The following is a 23,037-nucleotide window of genomic DNA, read 5'->3' on the forward strand; positions in this document are numbered from 1 at the left end:
GTCTTTTCTCTTTGTGCAATTAGAAGTTGTGAGGAAGGAGCTAAAAATACTTAAGGAAAGCCTGGAAAGATGGCGATGGGTTTGCGGCCACTGCGGTGGCTTTGCTTTTTCCTTTCCGAGGCGGATGGCGAGAAACAGTAAAATACCATTTGTTAGCAGGGCTGGAGGAAATGCCACTACAAGTATCTCTGAGAAGAAATTATTCCAGAAACGAAGGGAATTACTGTGGTATTTCCTGTCAGGGTTGTCGCTTATTTTGTTTGTGTCGCAGCAGGGCCTACAGGCGCCAGCCGAGATGTGGGCTCCTCTGTGCCCCATGTTGTGCGGAAACGCACGTGGAGAGGGGAAAGTTGCTCGGTATTTACAACCCAGGAGATCAAACATCTACATTTTGTGCTTGGTTCTGCCAGTTTGCTTCAGAGAATGAATCACAGAGTTGTTTTGTTTGAAGAGACCTCCAAAGCTCATCCAGTGCCACCCGTGCCATGAGCAGGGACATCTTCACCCAGGTCAGGTTGCTCAGAGCCCCGTCCAGCCTGGCCTTGAACACTTCCAGGAATGGGGCATCCACAGCTTCTGCTGTTCTAGTGTCTCACCACCCTCATAATAATCAAGTTCTTCTTTATATCCAACCTAAATCTAGTCTCTTGCAGTTTAAAAGCGTTGCCCCTTGTCCTGTCACTACAGGATGTGGTAAAAAGCATCTCTCCATGTTATAAAGGCTGCAATAAGGTCTTCCTGGAGCCTTCTCTTCCCCAACTGGGGCTTTTCCTTCACACCCTTAGGCAAAGCACCTCCTGCCTTTGTGCCTCAGTTTCCCCATGCTTGCTCTGCCACCTCCCTCAGCTTTTACAGTGCTCCATGAAACCATCAATGAAATCTCCTGCCAGCACTGAAGGCTGGTTCCTTGTGACATGGCCTTACCCCTCTCCTCCACCATATTTAACACACGCCCTTCTTGGAGGTCTCTGCTTGTTCTCCTACACTAAGTGGCCTCTTGATTGTGGGGAGAACAAGGCTGCCATTAACCTCAGTTGACATCTGATGGCAGGGGGAGGTTAAATAGCACAATTTGGATTGTGCAACGAGAAGTCCGTGTTTCCATTCCTTATAAAATTACTCAAGTGAGTAGGATCCAGCAGCTTCCACCACCTGGATCTCTTCAACAACCTGCGCTAAAGCGTTTGCATGTCGTGTTGACATCCTCACGGAGAAGATGCTGCTCCTGCCTTCCTCTTCATCACGCATTTGAGGCGCTGGGTGCAGGCTTGCGTGAGATTTTGCTCCAGCGTTTGGCACTGCCCCAGCCTCCCTGTGTAATCTCAACCCAGTTGCTCCAAACCAGATTTCCATGGGTGTAAAAAATCACAGCCTGCTCTGGCATTTAGGAAGTGCTTTGCATCCCCGTGGGACTTCCTAGTGCTTTGGGCACTGCCTGCTTTCTTAAAAAAGAAGGAAAAAAGTATTTCTTGATAGCAGTGGTGAATTCTGCTTTAGCTGTGGGTCAAAAACACGAGCAAGCCCATGCAAAACCACCAAATAAAACCATAACTGACTTCTCAGACTGTAGATGAATATATATTTATCCCTTTTGTAAATGCTTGTGAGCTTAAGGTCTTGGTTTCTTTGAGGTAGGCTAGAGGTTATTGTGGTTTATATCAGAAAACAAATAGTATCTAATTAACAAATGAAATGAGTTTTCATTCCCCTGTTGCAGCTGGTGTGTGTGTTGCTCTGCTCAGAAGTGGAGTGGCGCAGCTGCCTCTTTTGGCTCTGGACCACAGCACATCAGCCCTGGTGTTGATGCAGAAGATGCAGCAAAGTCGGGGCTCTTTTTTATTTATTTTTCCATTTTTTTTCTGCTCTCTGGAGCTTTACATGAGCGTTTTGACATTTTTCCAGCCACAGGCTGTTTTTCACGACTTGTCTGTGTGATTTGCGTTGCTCAGCACAAACGGGCAGCGTGTTCCGTCCCGGCTCGGGAAGCGCTGGGGGCTGCGCCGAAAACGAAACCCGTGCTTTGAAAGGTTTCCTGCAGCGAGGCCAGAGCTGTGGGAGCTTTTCCCCTTACACCTCCTGCTCCTTTCTCAAGGTTTCTCCTTATACTTCCTCACCTTGATTTTTAGTGGTTTTGGGTTTATGTGAAGCCACACTGGGCGATTTGCTGCCAGTGTCCAGTGGGATGAACCAGCCAGGCCCTGTTCAGGGACACGTGCAAATTAAAATTGGCCCAGAAGAGCCTGTATCTTTTCCCTTTTCCAACAGAGATAATACAAACTGGCAATCTCACCTATATTAGCCTGTCTCTCTAGAATGATTTAGACCTTCAGCACTAGGCTGGTTACAGTCATCTCTCCTCCTTTTGAGTTTTGGACTATTTTAGAGTCAGTTGGGTGTTTTTATGGCTTGAGCCTGGTTCTAGAAGTAAACCTGGAGTTTCTCCAGACATTGAAGAACTGGCTGCAGATACCGAAGTGATGTAAGTGCTTGTTATAACGCTGCCGGAGTGCCCCATTTGGTGACTGTCACGGTACTGGTTCTTCCCAGCCTTTCTGGAAACACAGAAAATGCCGCTAGCAGAGATAAAAAGGATGTATTTTGGATGATCCAACATGTTTACTCTGAATCTGCTGGGCTTTTTTAAGCATTTCAACCGAATCGTCTCCAGCTTTGACTTCCTGAACTTCGGTGGGTGTTTGCAGAACTTGAGGAGCTGTCAGTTTAAAAATAAACCCGAGGATACCCGTCCAGCTCATTTTCCTCGTTAGGGACAGGGCTGTTTCACTGCGGCTCTGCTTTCCCTCTGAGAGGATGGAAATTGTGCCTTCACACGCTGGCAACTCGGGGTTGGAGATAAGGCCCTTGCTCAGGAAGGGCTGTCACCCACCCATCGGGCATTATCCATGGAGATGCCGGTGATCCAGGACCAAACCCTTGTGTCACACCTCAGAGGGAGGTGACGAGCACTTTTTTCTCCATGGGATTAAATCTACTATTTGAGGAGGCTTGTGTGCACTACCAGGGACAGAGCCCTGGTTAACCGAGGTGACTAAAACTCATCTTGGGAGGTAAAGAGGGTTTTGATCTGCTTTGGAGGCCATCGGAAAGTCCTGGTGTGAGCCAAGGGGTGCTGGAGGGTTGCTTGGCTCAGGCTTGCTCTGAGCTGAATGAATGAAAAGTCTCCTTGTGGTCTCGTTTGCTGCTAAATATGTATAAACAGGGGATAGGAGAAGTGGCTTTTACTAAGCCATGCACACTCGTATGCCCGGTCTGCCCATGGCTCTTCTTTGGGCAAACTTAATGATTTCTCTTGAGGTGAGCAACAGGTCAGTGCAGGGTGGGCATTTACTGTGTATAGCGTAGTGATTCCTGATGTACTTCGCATTCTGTAGGTCCTAACAAAACAACAGCCCCCCCTGCACCACTCCAGCACTGTTGCCTTTTAAAATCCAAGGCGGTCTCCCCACTTCTATTATAGGGCGCTTGCTTTTACTTATTTCTTTGCCCCAAATATCTCTGTGGTCTATTAAAAATCCTCTGAGCTTTGCTTTTTGGGTTTCCAACAGGAAAATACTGGAGTAAAAGCTTGGGAAGCACTGAAGGTGGACAGACATCAGGCACTTAACCTGTTTGCGTCTTTGCTAACAGTGCTTTGTTCCCAACTGAGTTCAGAGCATTCACCATTTTCCACTTTTATTAATGTGTTCTATTAAAATTAACAGTTATACAGATGAGTGTTCTCTTCTTTATAGATGGCCTTGTTCTTTGACAAGCACATTTCTCAGCAGTGTGGAGCTTCCCCAAAGTCCACAAGTCCAACTAGCCCTAAATAAACCAGACCCAATGGATTTAGTGAAGTCTCTTTGGGAAATGCTGTCAGCTTTGGATCTGCATGTCCATCCGGGATTCAGCTCAGGAACTAACAACGTTCTGCTTTTTCTTTCAGCAGCGAAATGTCAGGATCAAGTTCGAATACGAAGGCGAGAAAAGGTATGTACCAAACCCAGCCCCGCGCGTGTACAGGGACAAATTACCCTTTTTAGCCGATGTCCTACTGACTTCAGCCAGCTGCAGATGCGCTCACAGCACGATTCATTCCCCTAAAATCTACTACAATTTTATGTGCAAGAGCCTTGCCTTGTCATCCCATTTGCCACAAGTACCTCCTGGGATTTGGATGCAGGCAAAGTGGTTCCAAGCTGGAAGTCGTTAAATGCCTTTTACCAGGGACACAGGGTACATGCTTGGATCCTTTTCTCTTTAATTCTTGAGCCTTGCTGCACCACAGCTGAGCTGCAACTGTACAGAAACATGTCCTTTGATTAGCAGCCTATGACACTTACTTAAGATAACCAGATTTTGGGCATGGGTCCCATAAAAATAGAGCTGGGAGTTAAAACTTGCCCGCCCTTCCCTGCTTGACATTTTCATGGAATCACCTCTGCTTGGTGCTGGGTGAGTGCGGCAGGGCAGGACACGGGGATGGAAACTCACAGGCTGATGGTCCAAGTTGCACGTTAAAGCCAAAGAAGACTTAGGTAATGTTACTATAAGGTCAGACTGTACCTGCTGATAGGTACCTATAGAGCGGCTGCATGTGATGGTGCAGGAGAGTCACAGGATGCCAAACTGCATCATTCTCCTTTCCATCTCTCCTCCCTGTTCAGAGCCATGTGCTGAAAATGGAGATGATAAATGCTGACCAGTGCCTGACCCTGGGTCTTCTCCTGTGAACGGCTGCTGGACTTCTTTGTTTTCCACCTGTACCTCACAGCAGAGGGAGGAACAGAGGAGCTGCATTAGGATTTTTGGTAGATATTCATGCAGGGTAGATCAATCCTTCTCTTGGGCGTAGCAGATGAGCAGCACTTCTATGTGTAAAAGCAAGGAGCAAGCTTTATGCTTCATAAAAAAAGATGACAGGTCATCTGAATTAGTCTAATCCCAAATTCCAGTGTGCTGCTGCTAAACCGAGACTGTTGTTGTGTTTGTCTGTCTGTACAGGATTATTCAGTTTCCAAGACCAGTCAAATTCAAAGAAGTCGTGCAGAAGGTCACAGATGCTTTTGGACAGACGATGGACTTAGTCTGTGTGAACAATGAGGTACTCTGCTCCTTATTGCTATGGGGGAGTTTTAGGGTGCCTAATACCCTCTCCAGACTTGAGCAGCAGTTTGTTCTTAAGGCCCTAATTTAACCTTGTACATAGATGTGAAGAAAAACACTCTTATTTAGTGGTTCCCAGCTGGTGAGCATACAAGAGCTGTTCTCTGGACACAGTTCAGTTGGATTCTCAGACTCCAAGCCAGGCCTTCCTCTCCTCAAAATTAAAGCCTATTAAATGGTGATCCTTGCATTTTAAGACTTGAAGACCTTTCTACTCCAACCTTCTTCATAACACAGGCCACTGTGGCTTTCCAGCTTGTTCTTTGAGCCCAACACTGTGTCTGAAAGGAGCTTTTACCTAGAAGGGGGAAATCCTTGGTATCTGTTTTGGTGTGCTTGGTGTTTTCCTATGAGCCATCTTGCTATAAACTGAGCAGTTCGGTGATATCACTGGGCTCTCAAGGTGCGTTTGGCTTTGGGAAAGAGGAGAAAACCAGATGACAAATAGGTAGGGTTTTATAAACACAAATTCTTCTGGATCTGCCCTGACAGCTTGGTTGTTCAAGTATGAATTGCAAATGACTAACAACCTTTCAGTAAAGTATGAACAGAGCGAAGAGGTCATGAAGAAAGCTTTCTCCCTTTTTTTCTTGTTTTCCTTTCTGTTTCAATGGAGCTTTGATCCACAAAAACATTGCTATTCTTTTATAATAGGTACCTCATGATACCAAAGCATTCACTGGGTTTTGGCTTTGAATGCGGTCAGGTTTCTAATCTTGGGCATTCTCTGACAGCCCTCCCGGGAAAAGCCTGCCATTGAATTCTCCAGGAATGACTCATTTCATTCCAGGTCTCTTTCCACTGGAAGAGGAATTTTTTCCAAAGACAGCAAACAGAAGCTTAAATAATGCATTTTTATCCCATGTTTGAGACTGTCTTCCTGGGCATGTGCACAGCACATAGCAGGACCTTGAGCAGCCTTTGCCTACTCCTAATAGTGTGGAGAAGGACCATCTATGTTTTGGGTTTTTATACATAGAGATTCCTCCCTGTGAGAACCCCCACACCTTTGGGAAGAGGTATGAGCAGCAGTAATTGAGTTTTTATTGTGGAAACACTATAAATAGACAAAAGTGACCTTTGGGGAGAGATGTCCACATGGTAATACTCAGGTATCTGGCTCCTAACGTGTCGCGGGTCAGGTTTTTTGGTCTCATGTCTGTAGGTCTTAGAGTTAGTCTAACTCAGAGTTAGCCTGACCACGGATTCATTACAACTAAATGTTTCACCCTTTTTTCATGCTGGAAGGGAATTGTGCAGTAATTCTTTGTTGCCATCAGATGTTTTTCTTGCAGTAGCACCTCATAGACCAATATTACACTGAGGTCAACCAGCCTGTACAAAAGCTCACTAAATGTTAGTCCCTGTCTGGGTGAAGCTGGAGTCCTGAAGCCAAGATCAGTGAGATGAACGTGCCAGCTGGGTGGAGCAGGGGCACGCATGAATCACATCCTGGTGGGACCACGGAATCAGCGGGCTTGAGCTGGTGTAGATAAAAGCGGGGCCTGGCTATGGGTGTACCGCACGGGGGCATGTCTGCACGTTAGTGTTAGGCTGGGCTCATCTTTTTGATGAGCTGGACAGCAACATCTGCCTGACCGTGAACAGCATGGTGTGGTGTTTGTTGTGCATTGGCTGTGTTATAGATTGAAAGACTGGCTTCCACAGTGAGCACTTGGTGTGAATTTGGTCTGCGGGCTGCCCTGGGTGTTACAAGATCATAGAAAGGTTGGGGTTGAAAGGGACATCTGGAGATCATCTGGTCCAGGGATGTCAAACTTATTTTCCCCGTGGGCCACATCAGCTTCACGGTTGCCACCAACGGGCCAAATGTAATTTTATGACTGTGTAAATGTAACTACTCCTACATGTATAGACGTCTAAAATTACATTCGGCCCTTTGAAGGCAACCACAAGGCTGATGTGTCCCCCAGGGAAAATGAGTTTGACACTTCTGATCTAGTCCAACCCACCTGCTCAAGCAGGGTCACCAGAGCAGGTCACACAGGAAGGTGTCCAGGTGGGTTTGAATGTCTCCAGAGAAGGAGACTCCACAGCCTCTCTGGGCAGCCTGGGCCAGGCTCTGGCACCTCCAAGAAGTCTCTCCTCATGTTCAGATGGAACCTCCCGTGTTTCAGTCTGTCCCTGTTGCCCCTCATCCTGTCGTTGGGCACCACTGAACAGAATCTGGTCCATCCTCTTGACACCAACCCTGAAATATTTATGAGCACAACTTGTGACTTTGGGCAGGAGCCCTGAACATCGGTGTGCCACCGGTTCCCTTCTGACCTCCCCTCGCTTGTCTCCTGTGACACTGCCCCTCAGCATCCTTTTGGAAGGTTAAGGGGAGTTAAAGCCTAGGGAAGTGGTAGAAGCTCTGTTACTGGGGGGGAGGAGTGGTGTTTAAAAGCATATTTAACAAACATTTGTCGAGAATTGTTGATGCCAGTTGGTTCTGCATTGAGCAGGAAGACAAACTAATTGACCTCTCAGATTTTTCCCCAACCCTGTTTCCTACTATTCTTTGGCTTTCTGCAGTGTCTTACAGAACGAGGTCTAGTAATACTGTTGTAGTCAGTGAAAACTCACCCTTTGCGTTCACTTTCTTAGACTGCAGTGAATTGACAACCAAGTCCTATACTAAAACCTTAGACTTAAATAGTGTACTATTTAAAAGAAAGAAATCTCAAGCTCTATTTAATGAAACTTCTGTGTAGGTGAACTTTGCTTATCAGTGGCTGCTCACGCTGTAGAGAGAGTAAACCCAGTCACTGGAAATGCACCCTGGAAATTACTTCTGTGGTTTCACATGAGTTTACATTTAGTTTTGTGCCTAGTAGATAACTGTACCTGATATCCGTATGTGCCACACTTGGGAAGCCAAATGGAGCAAAATTTACTTGCCAGATGCTGGTAATAGGTAAAGCCAAGCTAAATACTGGCTCCAGTCCTTTTCTGCCTGATGGTTTTGGCTCCTCGGGAACAAGTGTGCAAACATGGGATTGTTGTGATATTGGAATGACCTGCAGAACACTCTGTGCAAAGCAGTAGCGGAGGGATTGCAGCTCTGAGGAGCTCAGTGAAAGGATGGGTGAGCAATGGGGCTGTACTTAGAGTCCAGAGTCAAATTCGGCTTGGGGAGCAGCTCTCCACCATTCTCATTTCTGTTTTGCCGAGTGTGAGAGGGAAGGCTTTTCTGGTTGATGCTCCTCTGGAGGCCTGGTGAACTTGATGAGGATGAAGCAGTATACCAAGAGAATATATATTAAGCTTTGGGGACAGCTGCACAGCATTTGGGGGACTTATTCAATACTATCTTTGTCTGGTATCTGCTGTGACCAAGGGTGATTCATTCAGATCCCAAAGTTTAACCGTAAACCACAGTCTAACCATTTATTCCACGGACCTACTGCAAACCCTGAATAGTTGAAATCTACCTGGACAGTTCTTTCATTCGTGTCCAAACCTTGTCCCAGACTGGGAATCTGTTTCCAGCCTTGCTTGTCAGGCCCAGCTCAGATGAAAATGGTGTTAGTGTTCTGGTTAGGTCCATTGCTTGGGGGCTAAGGGACATCTTAGAGAGCTGGAACAACTCTCCTATGAGGACCGGCTGAGAAACTTGGGGGTGTTCAGCCTGGGGAAGAGAAGCTCCGGGGAGACCTTATTGTGGCCTTTCAGTGCTTAAGAGGGGTCTGTAAGAAAGATGGGGACAGACTTTTTAGCAGGACCTGTTGCAATAGTACAGGGGGTGATGGTTTTAAACTGAAGGAGAGGAGATTCAGGGCAGATGTGAGGAATAAGTTTTTGACATTGAGGGTGGTGAGAGCCTGTCCCAGGTTGCCCAGAGAGGTGGTGGATGAACTGGATGGTGGCACTGGATGGGCTTTGGAGGTCCCTTCCAACCCAAACTATTTCATAGTTCTATGATTTCTGTGAACTCTTTGCCCATCTGGTTTAGTTGAGAACCCTACAGCCTGTAGGATATTGTGGGGCAAGGCATTCTCAAGAGTTCCTCTTGGAATCTTTTCCTACACACAAACAACTATCTAGTGTTCAGAGGGTGCACAGCCTGATTATCCCTTTTCCTGGGTGGATGTGCTAAATGCTTTGCTCTAGAGTCTCTTTTTTGTCTTTATGTAGAATTTTCTCAACCACGTTTGCATACCTTATGCCAGAAGACCACTCCTAGGCCACTTGGGAGTTCCTTGCCTAAATATTATTTGACAACTGGCCTTGTCTTCCCTCAGCATTTACCGCTGCTTCCAGCAATTAGACCTGGCAGCTTCCTTTCCTCACCTGTTAATCCCGGTTTTGGTTATCTAACTCTCTCATGCAAGCTACAGGGGTCCTGGGTATCTAATTTGGGACTATAAACTGTAAAGAACAGAGGGTTGTGTTAAACTCAGCTATTGCAGTGCCCAGTTGCAGGCCTGGCTTTTAGCATCTCAAAGCTGGGTGTCTTAGGGAGGTATGAGCTCAGGGCTACCTACTATCCACAACTGTGGGAGCTTGGCTTTTTTGGGTCAGCCTGATGTTTATCATATGAAATAGGCAGCCTGCACAAGGCTCGGTTCCCCATCTTCAAGATGAGGACAAAAGATAACCTCCTCAACACACAGGAGAGGAGGAACTCAATCCAAACCTTCAAGTGCTCACCCTGTAGAAACAACAGCCACATGAGCATCTAGGATGGAGCTTGGTGGGCTCAGGCTGTGGTCATTGCGTGGAGAAGGTAGAAGTTTCCTGAGGTGGAACCTCATCTCTGTTGGCCAGGACCCATGGCCTTTCCTTGACCTGGTTATCCCCGAAGTTCTAACCTTCAGTGCACACAGTCTGAGGTGTGTTTAGGTACAGGACAACAGCCAAACCCTTGGCAACACCCTGGGATCAAAAAGGTAGATACAGGTGGCTCTTGAGTGTCATTTTGTGGAGCGGTTGATCTGAGGTGCGTTTGCTGTGGCTAGTGGCATGAACCCCGATCACCTGAAGGGCTGAGCTGCCTTTCAGAAGTGCTGGGCAGCTGTGACTCCCAGTAAGACCAGGGAGAGCCTATTGACATCTCTGGCTACTCGATACCTTTAGTAGGTGGAACTACTGTGTACTTTGGCACGGGCACGAGTATAACATGTTCTGTGTTGGCTGGATTCAGTGCCAATGCCCAAGGCAACCTACAGAGGCTGAGGACTGTTTTTTACAAGATGAGGCAGAATGAGGGGCAAAAAGCTGTGGTTTTAGTCTTAGCTTAGGGACACAGAACCCCTCTGAAGTGCAGCTGTGTTGGAAGCTTTGAGGCTGTCTGCAGGACGTGGTATACCACACAGCAATGTCAGGAGAGATGAGGGCCATAGTCTGCCACTTACCAGGAAAACATCAGGACCTTTAGTTGCCTTATAGACACAGCAGTGTGTAGCCCTCCCTTCTGTTTACCTTCTAAAGAGCAGAAGCTGAATTTGTCCTGCTGGGAGTGAAAGAAGTGGTTCTTGGAGGGAGAGCAATGCACGCCTTTCACATCAAAAGGGAAGAAACTCTTATTTGTGAGATGTTCCCTGATTTCACCTGATGCCCAAACGCTCGTGAGACTGTCCATGTGCAGGAACGCAGGGAAGAACACGTTCCATGTGCAGGAACGCGGAGAAGAAGGTAGGGAAGACCACTGAGGAACTGCCCGAGTAAATCCTTGGGTGCAGCTCATTTCTTTTTTGGAGCACCATGGCCTGACCACCTTCCCAGGAAGAACGGGTAGGGCTGTTTTGGGGCTGGGGAACAGCAAGTCTTGCCTACAGAGTCAAAGATCAGAGCAGCCCCAGGCTAGCAGGCAGCAAGCCTGAGGTTTCATCTCAGCCCTCTTCTCTTTCCACTAGCTGAATTGGTGGTGTGACCTTTAAGCTGTCTCCTTGCAGATGTTTTTTTGTTGTGATATTTTTTTTTCTGTCTGTTCCTTGGTAGATGAGAACTTGGAAGAAAACTTTAGAGCTCAGCAAGTTGGAGGGCATGGGGGCTCTGTTTTCCATTCGCCTCCTCAGGTTCCTCCTTTGTCCCCTGATTCCCAAGCTGCTCCCTGCAAGGGTCTGGCTTCCTCTGTTTACCCGAAAGTGTGACACTACCGTGCTCCGGCGTTTTTTCTGTCCATTCCAGCTCCTGATCCCGCTGAAATCCCAGGAAGACTTGGACAAAGCGGTGGAACAGTTGGAGCTGAGCCCTTCCCTGAAGAGCCTGCGGATCCTTGTGAGCGCTCCAAAGAAAGCGAATGTGAGCCCTTCACCTTCTCTGCTCTTTTGTGTCCAGAGTGAAATGTCTTGTTATTGTGTTGGGGAGTGGAAATGAGTCTCCTGGCAGTGCAGAGCAGAGGGCAAGCTGGTCATGAGGGGGGTCAGCCCTGCTCTGGCTCAGCTGCTGGGAAATCCTCCTGTGTTGGCAGCCCGGAGACTGAGCTCAGCTCCCTCTAGCTCCTCCTGCAACCTGGGAAGGGTTAAATAGCGTTCAGATCCTCAAAGAAGGTTCAAACCCAAGAGAACTCCTTGTGTTTTCTGCCTAGTGATGCTGCCAGCACCTCCACATACATGGTGATGCTCTGGCCCTTGCCATGCTGGCTGCAGTGTGGGGACTGTTCTCTCCATGTGGTCTTGGAGCAAACTGGAGAATCCTTCGGTCTCGTGCAGCACTGTCTTTTTTTCTTTCCCCATATTTATTTGTTTGTTTTGCCTGAGCTCAGTGGATTTGCAGTTAAGCCTTTTAGCCTGACCTCGCCTGCACGGAGTGTCTTGCCAAAGCACATGTCGTGCTGCCCCAAGCACAGGCTATAAAGTAAGGGATTTACAGATGTTGCAACTCCATTTCTTCCTTACATTTCCTAGAAGTACCAGAGAGACGGAGAGTCTTGAAACTCGTAGCATTTGTCCTCATGCTACCCCTGGTGCTCTTGGAGCCTCTCCGCTCCTTTTAAGAGGCTCTCAGAAGGTGCAGGGGCCAGAGTCCCAAGGGAAAACTGAGCCATCCGTTGTGGTTTCCTAAATCCTGGGCAAAAATGGGGCAATCTGCCCTAATAACTGCAGGAACATTGCAGTATTGCAAGTCAGCTACTCAGATTAGGGCTGCCGGATGGATTGAGGGTAAGTTGAACTCTTCCAGAAGCATGTAACCATGCAAGAACATATGGTTCCCAGGTCATAAATAAAACTATCACAAAACCACAGCGCATGTTAGTTTAGTAAGACTTGGCTGCTACCTTTCAGGTTAGCAGCTGGATATGCATTTCTTTGCTCTCCCCCTTATCTGTCTTTCCTGGGAGAGCCTGATCCTCCACTCTGCCCCTCTGCTCTGTTACAGAGGAACCTCTGCAGTGCTTGGGCTGCCACCGAAGTCTGGGGACTCTAGAGGAAAGGCTCTGATTTTGGGACAGCAAATTTCAATTCAGGGCAGGGATCAGTGTTTCTATCCATCTGGAAATAATGCAGTGCGGGAAGAGTCTTTTATGTCAAATATCTGTGTTTATTAGTATCAACTACAGCTCAATCTTTAATATTGGAGTGTTTTAATAACAAATGTGAATTGTTTGTGAATGAGTTTTGGATCATCCTAGATTATATACATGTCTTTTTAATGGTTTTAATGGGTAATATGGCCATGGAGAGTCAAACACAGGGTTTCACATGGTGCATCTGCAAGGGCTCTGGCAGAGTCTGACCTTTCCCTTTGTCTCATTACCAGCTTCTGCAGCCAAACAACAGTAAACAGCACGAAATGAGGATCTCCAGATCCATGGGCGATATCATGGGATCCCTCTACAAAGACTCCGAGAGGACGCGGAAGTATTCAACAGGTCAGTGAAATGCAATGTTTTGCGGGGTGTTTTGTGCTGTTACAAGCTGGACCCACCATCCTCTTCCTCTTCCCTATCACAACCCTGTAGCTGCTGTCACCCTGATGTCTCCCATCAGCAGCTCAGTGCTGTTACTGCTTCTCCTCAGCCTGAGGAAAAGACTCTGCAGGCTGCACAGATTGTGCTGAGCAGAGAGTCATGTTGGGCATGAAAGCTGAGAAGAGCAGGGGAGCTGAGGTGTAATTTGGGGGGGAAAACGCAGTGATAAAAATTTCAAGTGAATTTGGTGCTACTGTGCTTCACCAAAGTGAAGAGTGAGGCTCTACAGAAAGCCAAGGCTTTTTTAGGCATCCTTTCTTCTTTTACCCATATGCTGTTGTTCCATTTGCATCTCTCCCACTTTCCCCCTTAACAGAATAACACAGATGACTGGGCTTGGCTTCCTCAGCTCCTGTGCTCACACCAGTTCCACTGTGTGAGGACTAGATATAGGTCTCTGTGCCACCAGGCTTTTCTTGTTGGTGAAGTGAAGTCTGTGGCAGTTGCTTTTATGCTGTCTCAGGAGAATGGATGTGTTCAGTGTTTTGCAGTGGTTACATTTCAGATGCACATTTTCCTTTGGAGGTGCTGGGAGTACATGTGGCCAGTCTCTTCCTGCAGCCCTGCAAGGACTGGACTTTGTTCGTAGGCTTGTGTGGTCTTTTCTTTGGCTTTCTGTGCTTGAGTTGATGCTTTTCTTGTCTGTCTTGAAGTGACAAGTACTCTTGATAAGCTGCTTGTAGGACCTTTTGCGTGGAGATACTTGTGGGATTTTACAGAGAGCAGGGTGCAGTGTTCGGAACTAGTAAAGCACCCTGTAGGACTACATGGCAGGGGCATAATTACTCATTATAATCTATAGGCAGGACCAGTGATCTTGAAATGCAGTGTATGTTCTCTGCTGCATCTGTGGATGCTGGTTACAGGGTGGTTTTTAAAGACCCCTATTGTTTTCATACAGTTATTCAACAACTGTAGAAATGACAGCATCAGAGGCCTTGAATAAAGTGGGGCCCTCCTATACAAATATACATTAAAATATGCTTCGTTTTTCAAAGATCCTCTGTACTTATATGGCAGCAAACACTTCCAAACTCTTTTCTCCATGCAACAAAGAGTACTTTTCTCCAAGGATTTGTCCTTTCTCTGTCTCACAGCCTGTGCTGCCTTGATAACGTATCCTGTGCTTTGCTGCATCTCAGACAATGATACATAGGAAACCTTCTTCTAGGGTAGGTCCAGCTTAGCCCCTTGTGCAGCCATGCCCAACTCTTTCTGAAGCCAGGGATGGGTGGTACATGCACCTGAGCTCTCTTTGGGCCTGATGTTTGGATGTGCCAGGGATGTCTTTTTCTATTGTGTGTTTCTTTTCTAGCTCACATGGCTATTGAAAGTTTGCCCGAGTCTGGCAGAGTCATAGGTGATTCTGAATGAAATGCACACACAGATAGATGGTAAGGCACAGAGCCTCAGCAGAAACTGCGCTTCAGCTAAACATCTCTGCTGCTCTTTTTTTGGCACTTCTGAAGCTGTTAGTGTAAGGCAGCAAAGAGCTGTGGCACCGGGAGCTGTCACTGATGTGTGAACCAAGCGTGATGGTTAGAATTGATCCCATGTGTGGCTGTGCTAGGGAGAAGTTCTTGCGAAGTTAGACTTTCCTACTGTTTTTTTATGCCATGCTTTGGCCTTTCCTCACTGTCTTGGAGTTGCTGTAATACCAGAAGAGTTTCTGACCGGGTCCTTGCTGACTGTGAGGTGTCCCTGCCTTGAAGAGCATCCTGTAGATCAGACAAGGGAAGAGATGTCAGCTCTGCAAAGGTGTGATCCTGAGGTACAGATGGGATTTGAGGGAATGCCTGAGCAGCAGAGTATAATGGGAATAACATATAACGGGAATGGGTATAACATGCTTGTTTGATCTAGAGAATCACAGAGTGGTTGAGGTTGAAGGGACCTCTGGAGACCATCCAGTCCAACCCACCTGCTCAAGCAGGGTCACCAGAGCAGATCACACAGGAAGGTGTCCAGGAGGGTTTGAATGTCTGCAGAGAAGGAGACTCCACAGCCTCTCTGGGCAGCCTGGGCCAGGCTCTGGCACCTCAAAGGAAAGAAGTTTCTCATATTCAGATGGAACCTCCTGTGTTTGTGCCTGTTGCCCCTCACCCTGTCATTGGGCACCACTGAACAGAGTCTGGTCCATCCTCTGACACCCACCCTGAGATATTTATAAACATGGATGAGATCCCCTCTCAGCTTCTCTTCTCCAGGCTGAACAGACCCAGCTCTCTGTCTTTCCTCATCAGAAAGATGCTCCAGACCCCTCATCATCTTTGTAGCCTCCATTGGACTCCCTCTAGTAGTTCCTAGAGGAGGACTGGGCAGAATCTTCTTACATTGGGATCCTCAGGACAGTCTGCTGCTAATGGACCAAAACCAGTGTCCTCAGTGCTGATATATGGTTGGATAGCAAAGGTAACCAGCCCATGCTGCAGCCATCCGTCTGTTTTTTTCCATGCAGATAGTTCATCTTGCTCTTAGTTGAAAAAGAGGTTGCAAACAACCCTCTGCAGCACACCAGGCTTCTCTTTGGAGTTATCTGGGTTCTGTATGAAGCCACTACAGCCCTACTCAGGAGGTGTTCGCAATCCAGCAGATTGTTTTTTCACCTCTGGAGTCAGAACTGGGTAATGTAGCAGCTGGGCAGAAACTCCAGTGAGCGGAAAGGGAGAGCGGTGTTTCAGATGGAGCGTAAAACAAAAATTCAGGCACTAGACACACAGACAGGATCCCGTGTTGTGGTTCCCTGAACGGGGTATTTCACTGAGCTTGGTGGATACTCAAAAGGCAGACGAAGAGGCTGGGATTTCTATAGGAGAAATTATTCTCCACAATACAAGGTATTTCACAGCGTTCCCTTCTGCTGTCATCTAAGAGATTGCTATCAAGACATAATTCAGCTTTTCTCTTGAAACCACATGTTAAAGGAGGTTGAAAGTGACCTTATAGAAAAAGGTGGTTCAGGGTCATGTTCTCCATGTTTCTGAGATGTCTCATGTTTTTCTGCTGACTTTGCCATGTTAGCGGCAGCGAGGACTAATAAAACTGCATGTTGTTGGCATGAGCACATTGGAAGCGGGGGGGTAGGTGTTCTGGGGAAGATTTGGCTATTTTTGCTTCTGCTGGACAGAAAATGTCTTCGTTCCATGTCCCTGAAAAACCTTATGCAAAGTCAATTATTTTTTCCCATAGACTTTTAAACTTTTTTCAGTGGAAGTCCCCCCTCCCCTTTTTTATTTTTGGGAAGTGGAAAATGTTCCAGTCTCTTGGTGCCCAGCATCTGCAAACGTGCAGCTGAGTGCCAGGAAACCTCAGCTAAAATCTATGTGGGTTCTGGATTTTCAGATAACCGAGGGTTGTTTGTATTTACTTTGAGGAAATACTTGTTTCAGAACACTATCCACAAATTATTCAAACATTTGCCAAAAGCTTTATTTATATTTTTCGTTTGTGGTGGCAAACCAGGCTGCTGAGCTGTGGCACCATGTGTCTGCCAGGCCTCTCCAGATGAGGAGCAAATGCTGGTTGGGTCTGTGCTGTCAAATATGGTCCAGCCAGGGGAACAGCAGGAATTTGCCTTGGAGAATTGCCACCGTGGTGATGGGACCTGGGTTTTCATGGGTGCCTGGACATGTGTACAGCACCATTGAACCCCTGCTAGTGCTGGGAGGATTTGAATGCAGATCTCCAGGGAGAGCCAACGTAGAGACTTTGGTGCACTGGCTGGCCAGATGATCATAGAATCATAGAGTAGTTTGGGTTGAAGGGACCTCCAAAGCTCATCCAGTGCCACCCCTGCCCTGAGCAGGGACATCTTCACCAGCTCAGGTTGCTCAGAGCCCCATCCAGCCTGGCCTGGGATGTCTCCACGGATGGTTCATCCACCACCTCTCTGGGCAACCTGTTCCAGGCTCTCACCACCCTTATTGCACCCAGTTTCTTCCTCATGTCTGGCCTGAATCTTCCCTCTTTTATTTTAAAACCATCACCCCTTGTCCTATCACAACAGGCCCTGCTAAGTCTGTCCCCATCTTTCTTGTAGGCCCATTTTATGATTCTGAGACACAAAGGACTGGAGGTGATATCTGTGCTGTTAAATTCACAGGATGAAGACATGAGTGCTGCCCAGCTGTTAATGAGGCTGCTTAATTAATAGCACATTCCCTGGCTGACCCTGTACCAAAGGCTGCAGTCTCAGCAGTGCCTGGGTACAAAATTGGGTATCATGGGTTGGAGACCTGTTGTTGGAGTTGGGATGGATGAGACCCCTTTATTTTGAGAAGAGGAGGAGAATTTGGCTGTGTGTATCATGCCAGTTACTTTAGGGTGAGAAAATAGGCTCTGTCCTGCGTATTGGTATAGAAGTACACTGAAGTTTGCCTGAAATCAAGATGTAGGAATCCATCACAGAATCCTTGAAGTTGGAAGGGACTTTCAGAGGTCATCCAGTGCCACCTCTGCCATGAGCAGGGACATCTTCACCAGCTCAGGTTGCTCAGAGCCCTATCCAGCCTGGCCTGGGATGTCTCCAGGGATGGGGCATCTGCCCTCTCCATCCTCAGAGGATCAGCATGGAGAGCAGGGAGGCTGAGAAAGATCAACTTGAGAGAGATTTGGTCTGTCTCCTCACACCTCCCCTCAACAGCCACAGAAGTGAGAAATTTCCTGCAGGGTTATTTCTTCTTCTTGTGCCACTGTGGCCTGAGCCGTGTGGTTCTGCCAAGATTTGGAGGAACGACACGTCCTGATGTCATGTCCTTCGTTGGGCTCTGTGACGACGTCATCCCAGGGCTGGGCTCCCCATGGCCGCAGCTGTGAGCGTAGGCGGCCACCAACAAACCCTCCCCACCTCTGACTTTTAAGGGGCTTCTGTTCTCCATCAGGACTCTCACCAATCGGTGATGGATGAAGTTTTGAGAAGGATCTGCTGGGGAAGGGAAAGGGTGAAGCCAGAGAGCACAGAGACAGGGAAGCCAAGCCTGGCATGGGGAGCAGGCTGTACGTGCAGCACCACAGACTCCACATATACAGCAGGAAAGACGCTTTCTTAAATAAAAATAACAGAAAGGAACATGAAAGAACCCAGTAGATGCCAGCAGTGACTGTAAGTCTCCGTGCTGGCCTGGTTCAGCCTGCTCAGGACGTGCTGTGCTTTAGGCTCAAACATATGGCTTTACATTAGTGTGTGTAACATGGAGCAGGAATCCCTTCCCAAAGCACCTTGCTCCAAAGGGTAACTGAGGTCAAATGCTCAACCAGTGCCAATCTGCAGAGTTTCTCCGAGTTTAGGAATCCTGAATAGAGTTGCTGAGATCCAGCCAGCATTCAGCTTATAAAGCAGTGCCTCAGAGCCTGCCCCATCCCCGCTGGGCCTGAGGACCAGAGCTGACCTGTAATCCTGTAGAGATCCCAGCAGAACAGACCCATGGGGGTCTCTGCCTGCTGCTGCTGTTTTTTGAGGATTAGGTCAAGTGTGAAGAGCATCCGTGTTGTGTCAAACAGACTTGTCTGTCTGTTTCTGCCTCAGGGTGGGTAAAGCAGTATTATCTATTATATCCAATATGCCTTGTGTTGCCCCCACCATGAATTAAGCCTGCCACTGCGTACCACAGTTGTTCTCTCTCCCCGTCCTCTGTTTTCCATCTCCCCCAGCAGCAGCACTGAGATTGCCTGTGGTATTGCGAACCTTATAGGGCTGGAGGGGGAAGAATTAACCTTGGTCTCTGCCCCCACCACCTCCCTGTGTTCCCCTCGGGTGGACGGGGATGCCTGGACGTGCAGCACCAGCAACCAGCGCTCCTGGAGGTGTGAAGCTGCATAAATTTGAGCAGCACTTGTACCCAAACAGCCTGGCTGAAAGGGATCTGGTTCCATCCAGCAGTTTCCAGGCGTGCAAAAGCCTTGAGCATTTTGTTTAACTTCCTTGCCTGCTGGGAAATGGCTGGTGTCTTATCCCCTTTTACAGTTTTTTGGCAGGAAATGTGACTCTGGAGGTCAAACACAACTGACCTGATGACTGGGAGTAGTTGTTACAGGCAGAGCCTTAATGTGAGATCATGTAAAGTCTTTACGCTTGTGATAAATCACATTTAACTCCCTGGGTTCAAAATCAAACAGAGCATATACAACTCTTCGTAAAATCCAAGTTGAAGGCTTCCTGGGCAATGGGTGGGTTGTTGAAGCGGGAGATCCCATGAGCAGACTCGCACCTCAACAAAAAAGCTCAACAGAGCTCAGATACAGCGGCTACACCACAACAAATTCTCCAGCAGCGTTTTGGAGCAAGAGCCACCCAACATGACTTTATGCAGCATTCTGGATTGACATCTGCTAAGCAGACGAGGGAAGGGTAACACAATGATTTATCCGGGTGCCCGGAGTGTTAAATGGTTAAACATTTGTTTATTTGTCTTCAAAGAGAGGATGCCGTACTTCCCAACTGGTTTTGTTTTTCGGGCTGGTGGAAAGCCAGTTCATTATGAGCACCACAGCACTCGGGAGATTCTCTCCCCTTGATCTTGGCATTACTTCAGTTGGACTCTTTTTTTTTGCTGTGTTCTTATCCTGCAGGAAATCTGTGAAGGAGAAAATAGGAAGAAGAAAAAAAAGTAACTCAAAGCTGTATGACTTTTATTTTTACAATCTGAGCAAGCAGTTCAGAGGGAGATCTACCATGGGACAGAGATACCTATGTATTTGGTATAAATCCAGGAAGCCTGATTTAGCTGCCTTTAATGCTGGTGCGACACGGTGAATGTTACCAGCACCTGACGCCTATCAGCTGCAGTGAAAGATGTGGATTTGGATTTGTAGCGTTGATCACGCTGATGGAATTATGCCAGAGATTAATCTGGCACAGTAACTGCGGTGCAGAACGGCAGCAGAAGAGGCAGAAGTGTTGTGTTGATAGATCAGTGTTGACTCTTCACGATGGGATAGAATCATAGAACGGTTCAGGTTGGACCTGCAAAGCTCACCCAGTGCCACCCGTGCCATGAGCAGGGACATCTGCACCAGCTCAGGTTGCTCAGAGCCCTGTCCAGCCTGGCCTGGGATGTCTCCAGGGATGGTTCATCCAGCACCTCTCTGCCCAAACTGGGACAGTGTTTCACCACCCTTGGTGTCAAAAATTTCTTCCTCGTGTCTGGCCTGAATCTCCTCTCATTTACTTTAAAACTATCGCCCCTTGTCCTATCACAACAGGCCCTGCTATAAAAGTCTGTCCCCATCTTATCAGTCCTTTTTAAGCACTGAAAGGCCACAATAAGGTCTCCCTGGAGCTTCTCTTCTCCAGGCTGAACACCCCAACTCTCTCAGCCTGTCCTCATAGGCCCCTTCCTGGTACCTTTCTCCTGTGCTGTTGTGCTTCACCTGGGCATGTTGTTACCAAATGGTAGTAATGAACCAAAGAGCTGGTAAGCATGCTGCAAAAATGGGTACAAAGTGTGAAGAAACGCATCTCTGTGTGCTTTCTGACTCTTTAAGGATGTGTATTCTTTAATAGTCTGCTTAAAAACAAGTTGTTGTGTTGTGTGAAGGCTCACATTGCTTAAAGCTCCAGCACAAACCTCTGTCAGCAATTCCTTGCCATGAAGTGATGACAGCCCAGGGATGGAGGGGAGGGACTGCAGAAAGAGCGGAGCCAAGCCTGTGCATCTGGGCCCAGGGAGGGCAACGCTCCCTTAATCCTGAAAGGGGCACGAGGAATCAATTAGGGTGGATTTCGGAGAATAGTGGGGAGGAATGGGCTGTCAATGTAAAGGAGCTGTGGAGTTCTCTCCCAGAGGCAAAATAGAAACCACTTTGCTAAACATGATGAGCTGATCCTATAGGTTGCTCCCCTCCCTGCGGTTCTTGGATTTGAGAGCTGGTTTTCCTTTCTCTATACTTTAGTATAGGGAAAGGGGAGATAAGAGGGGTATTTGAGTGCAAATTGTTTTCTGTATAAGCAGCGTTCAGGTGACGTTGCACAGAGTTCACCCGGGCTGTTTCCCAGGTCACTGAGTGAGGCAGCGATGTGATCCAGGGAGGAAATGCCTGGAGGTCAAAGAGAGGAGACGGAGTTGGTGTTTCTCTTTTGCTTTGAGGTTGACTGATAGTATCGCAACAAAACTCTGGAGCCCTTTTCGTCCTGGCATCGCCAGAGCACCTGGATACAATGCACAGTGATTAGGATCCAGCGTAGGTTGAAGGCCAAGTCTGCTAGATGTCGTGTGGCCCCACAGGAACAAACTGTCCCTGTTGCAAAAGCTTCGTAGGATGCCCATAAACAGTATCTCACCTCTTGCTCCTCCACTCTCTTCCACACAAGCTCAAACCCCTCAGTATCCTCAGGAGGTCTGTGATCACAGGAACAGTGTCTCTGGAAGGACTTGCATGTGGCAAATGACCTTAGCTGTGCCTTTCCAATGTCCTAGGCTCCCTGCACACTGGCCGGAGTTCGCCGCCGCCAGGGAGTGTTCCCGAAGAGCAGCAGCAGATTGCTCGCCAGGGATCCTACACCAGCATCAACAGTGAGGGCGAGTTCATCCCCGAAACCATGGATCAGAACGTAAGTGGGGCCTGGAGTGCGTGGGTTAAACCAGGGAAGCATCAGGCATGAGGGAGGCTGCACTGTAAGTGCTGTTCTACCATTAAATCCTCAATGGGCCTTGGGCATGGGGCTCAGGAGTTCCAGAAATGGGTGCCCCTGGGCTTGACATGCTCAATAAACAGCAGGCCAAATTTCCAGGAACAGTTAGAGCCAGCTGTGGTGGTGATGGCAACGTGCTCATGCACCTCAGGTAGCTCTGGAGAAGCATAGATCTGGCACACACGTGCACACCAGCTGCCAGGTGCCTGTGATCACAGCCTTCCTCGATCCTCGGTGCCACGAGGGAATGTGCAAACAACCCATTGCTTGCGATTGCAACAGCCTGGGGATCATAGAATCATAGAATAGTTTGGGTTGGAAGGGATCTTCAAAGGTCATCTTGTCCAACCCCATCAGCAGCTCTTGCTGCTTCCCATGTGCTGGTTCTGCCTGAGCTCTGGTTACAACTCTGTGGTTTTGTCTCTCTGTCCTTCCCCCATATCTATATTTTATTTTCCTCTCTTAAGAAGGAATTAATAAAGTCCAGTCCCAATAAAAGAGCAGCTCGTTCTTCAGCACGGTGAGGAGCAGAACCTCTTCCTCCAGTCAATTTGGTATCCACGATGGGGGAAACTCTGGAGTGTTGAGGGATCAGAAGGGAAGCAGCTTCCACCTCCATCTGCATCTCTGCTCAAGCTATAGTTCCAAAGAACTTTACACAGGTCCTGTGACATAAACTGGGCTGTCTGGGCACACAATTCCTTCTTGCAAAGCTCTTGGAAAGGCAGGAAAAGGATACACAGTTTGCACGAGGGACATGGAAGGACATCTGGAAGGCACTAAGCTTGCTCCAGGGCTGCTGTGACAGCCCCCAAGGATCTTGCATGGGGAGCCACGCATTTCCTACACTCCACCAGCACCCACTGGCTCTGCTTTTGTGTGCAGGCTGTGCCAGTGTTTCCATGGCAAAGTTGTGTTTTCAACAGTTTATTATACAGCCATTAATAAAATAAGAAGTCACTCCGGGTGAGTCTTGGCAGCCTCCTAGTACAGATGTATCTTGTGCTCCTTGCAGCCAAAAGTTGGCTTTCTATTGTTTTCGCATGCCTCCCAAACATGTTTGGAAGGATTAAGACAAATCGTGTGTGCGTGCCGGGGGGAGGGTCCATGCGAACACCCCCTTGGGTGTAAATCAGTGCAGCTCCGCTGGCTCTTAATGGAGCATCATTAACACGCACTGAGCTCTGAGTCTGCTCCCGGTGAAGGTTCCCAGATGCTCTCCTTGCTTTTCCTTCCCCAGCATCATGCTGTGGGCGGGCTGCTGCCCCTCTCTGGCGACGTAAATGCAGGAAAAGAGGGACTTGGGGATGGTTGGGTGTTTTTT

At 47.9% G+C, this 23,037-nt stretch overlaps 1 protein-coding gene across 1 annotated transcript in view; it reads left to right on the plus strand.

Annotated features, from left to right (window-relative positions):
- LOC308053382 (mitogen-activated protein kinase kinase kinase 3-like) overlaps nt 1-23,037 on the plus strand; it is a gene marked incomplete at both ends in the record, with an annotated part of 87,014 nt that overhangs the window by 48,487 nt on the left and 15,490 nt on the right. The window contains 5 exons of the mRNA XM_080364232.1: nt 3,947-3,990; nt 5,005-5,104; nt 11,302-11,415; nt 12,874-12,985; nt 21,499-21,632. Coding sequence (XP_080220358.1) covers nt 3,947-3,990; nt 5,005-5,104; nt 11,302-11,415; nt 12,874-12,985; nt 21,499-21,632 — 504 coding nt within the window. The remainder of the gene's footprint in view (nt 1-3,946; nt 3,991-5,004; nt 5,105-11,301; nt 11,416-12,873; nt 12,986-21,498; nt 21,633-23,037) is intronic.

The sequence above is a fragment of the Nesoenas mayeri genome (assembly GCF_963082525.1).
Source record: "Nesoenas mayeri genome assembly, chromosome: 2".
Taxonomy (NCBI): Eukaryota; Metazoa; Chordata; class Aves; order Columbiformes; family Columbidae; genus Nesoenas; species Nesoenas mayeri.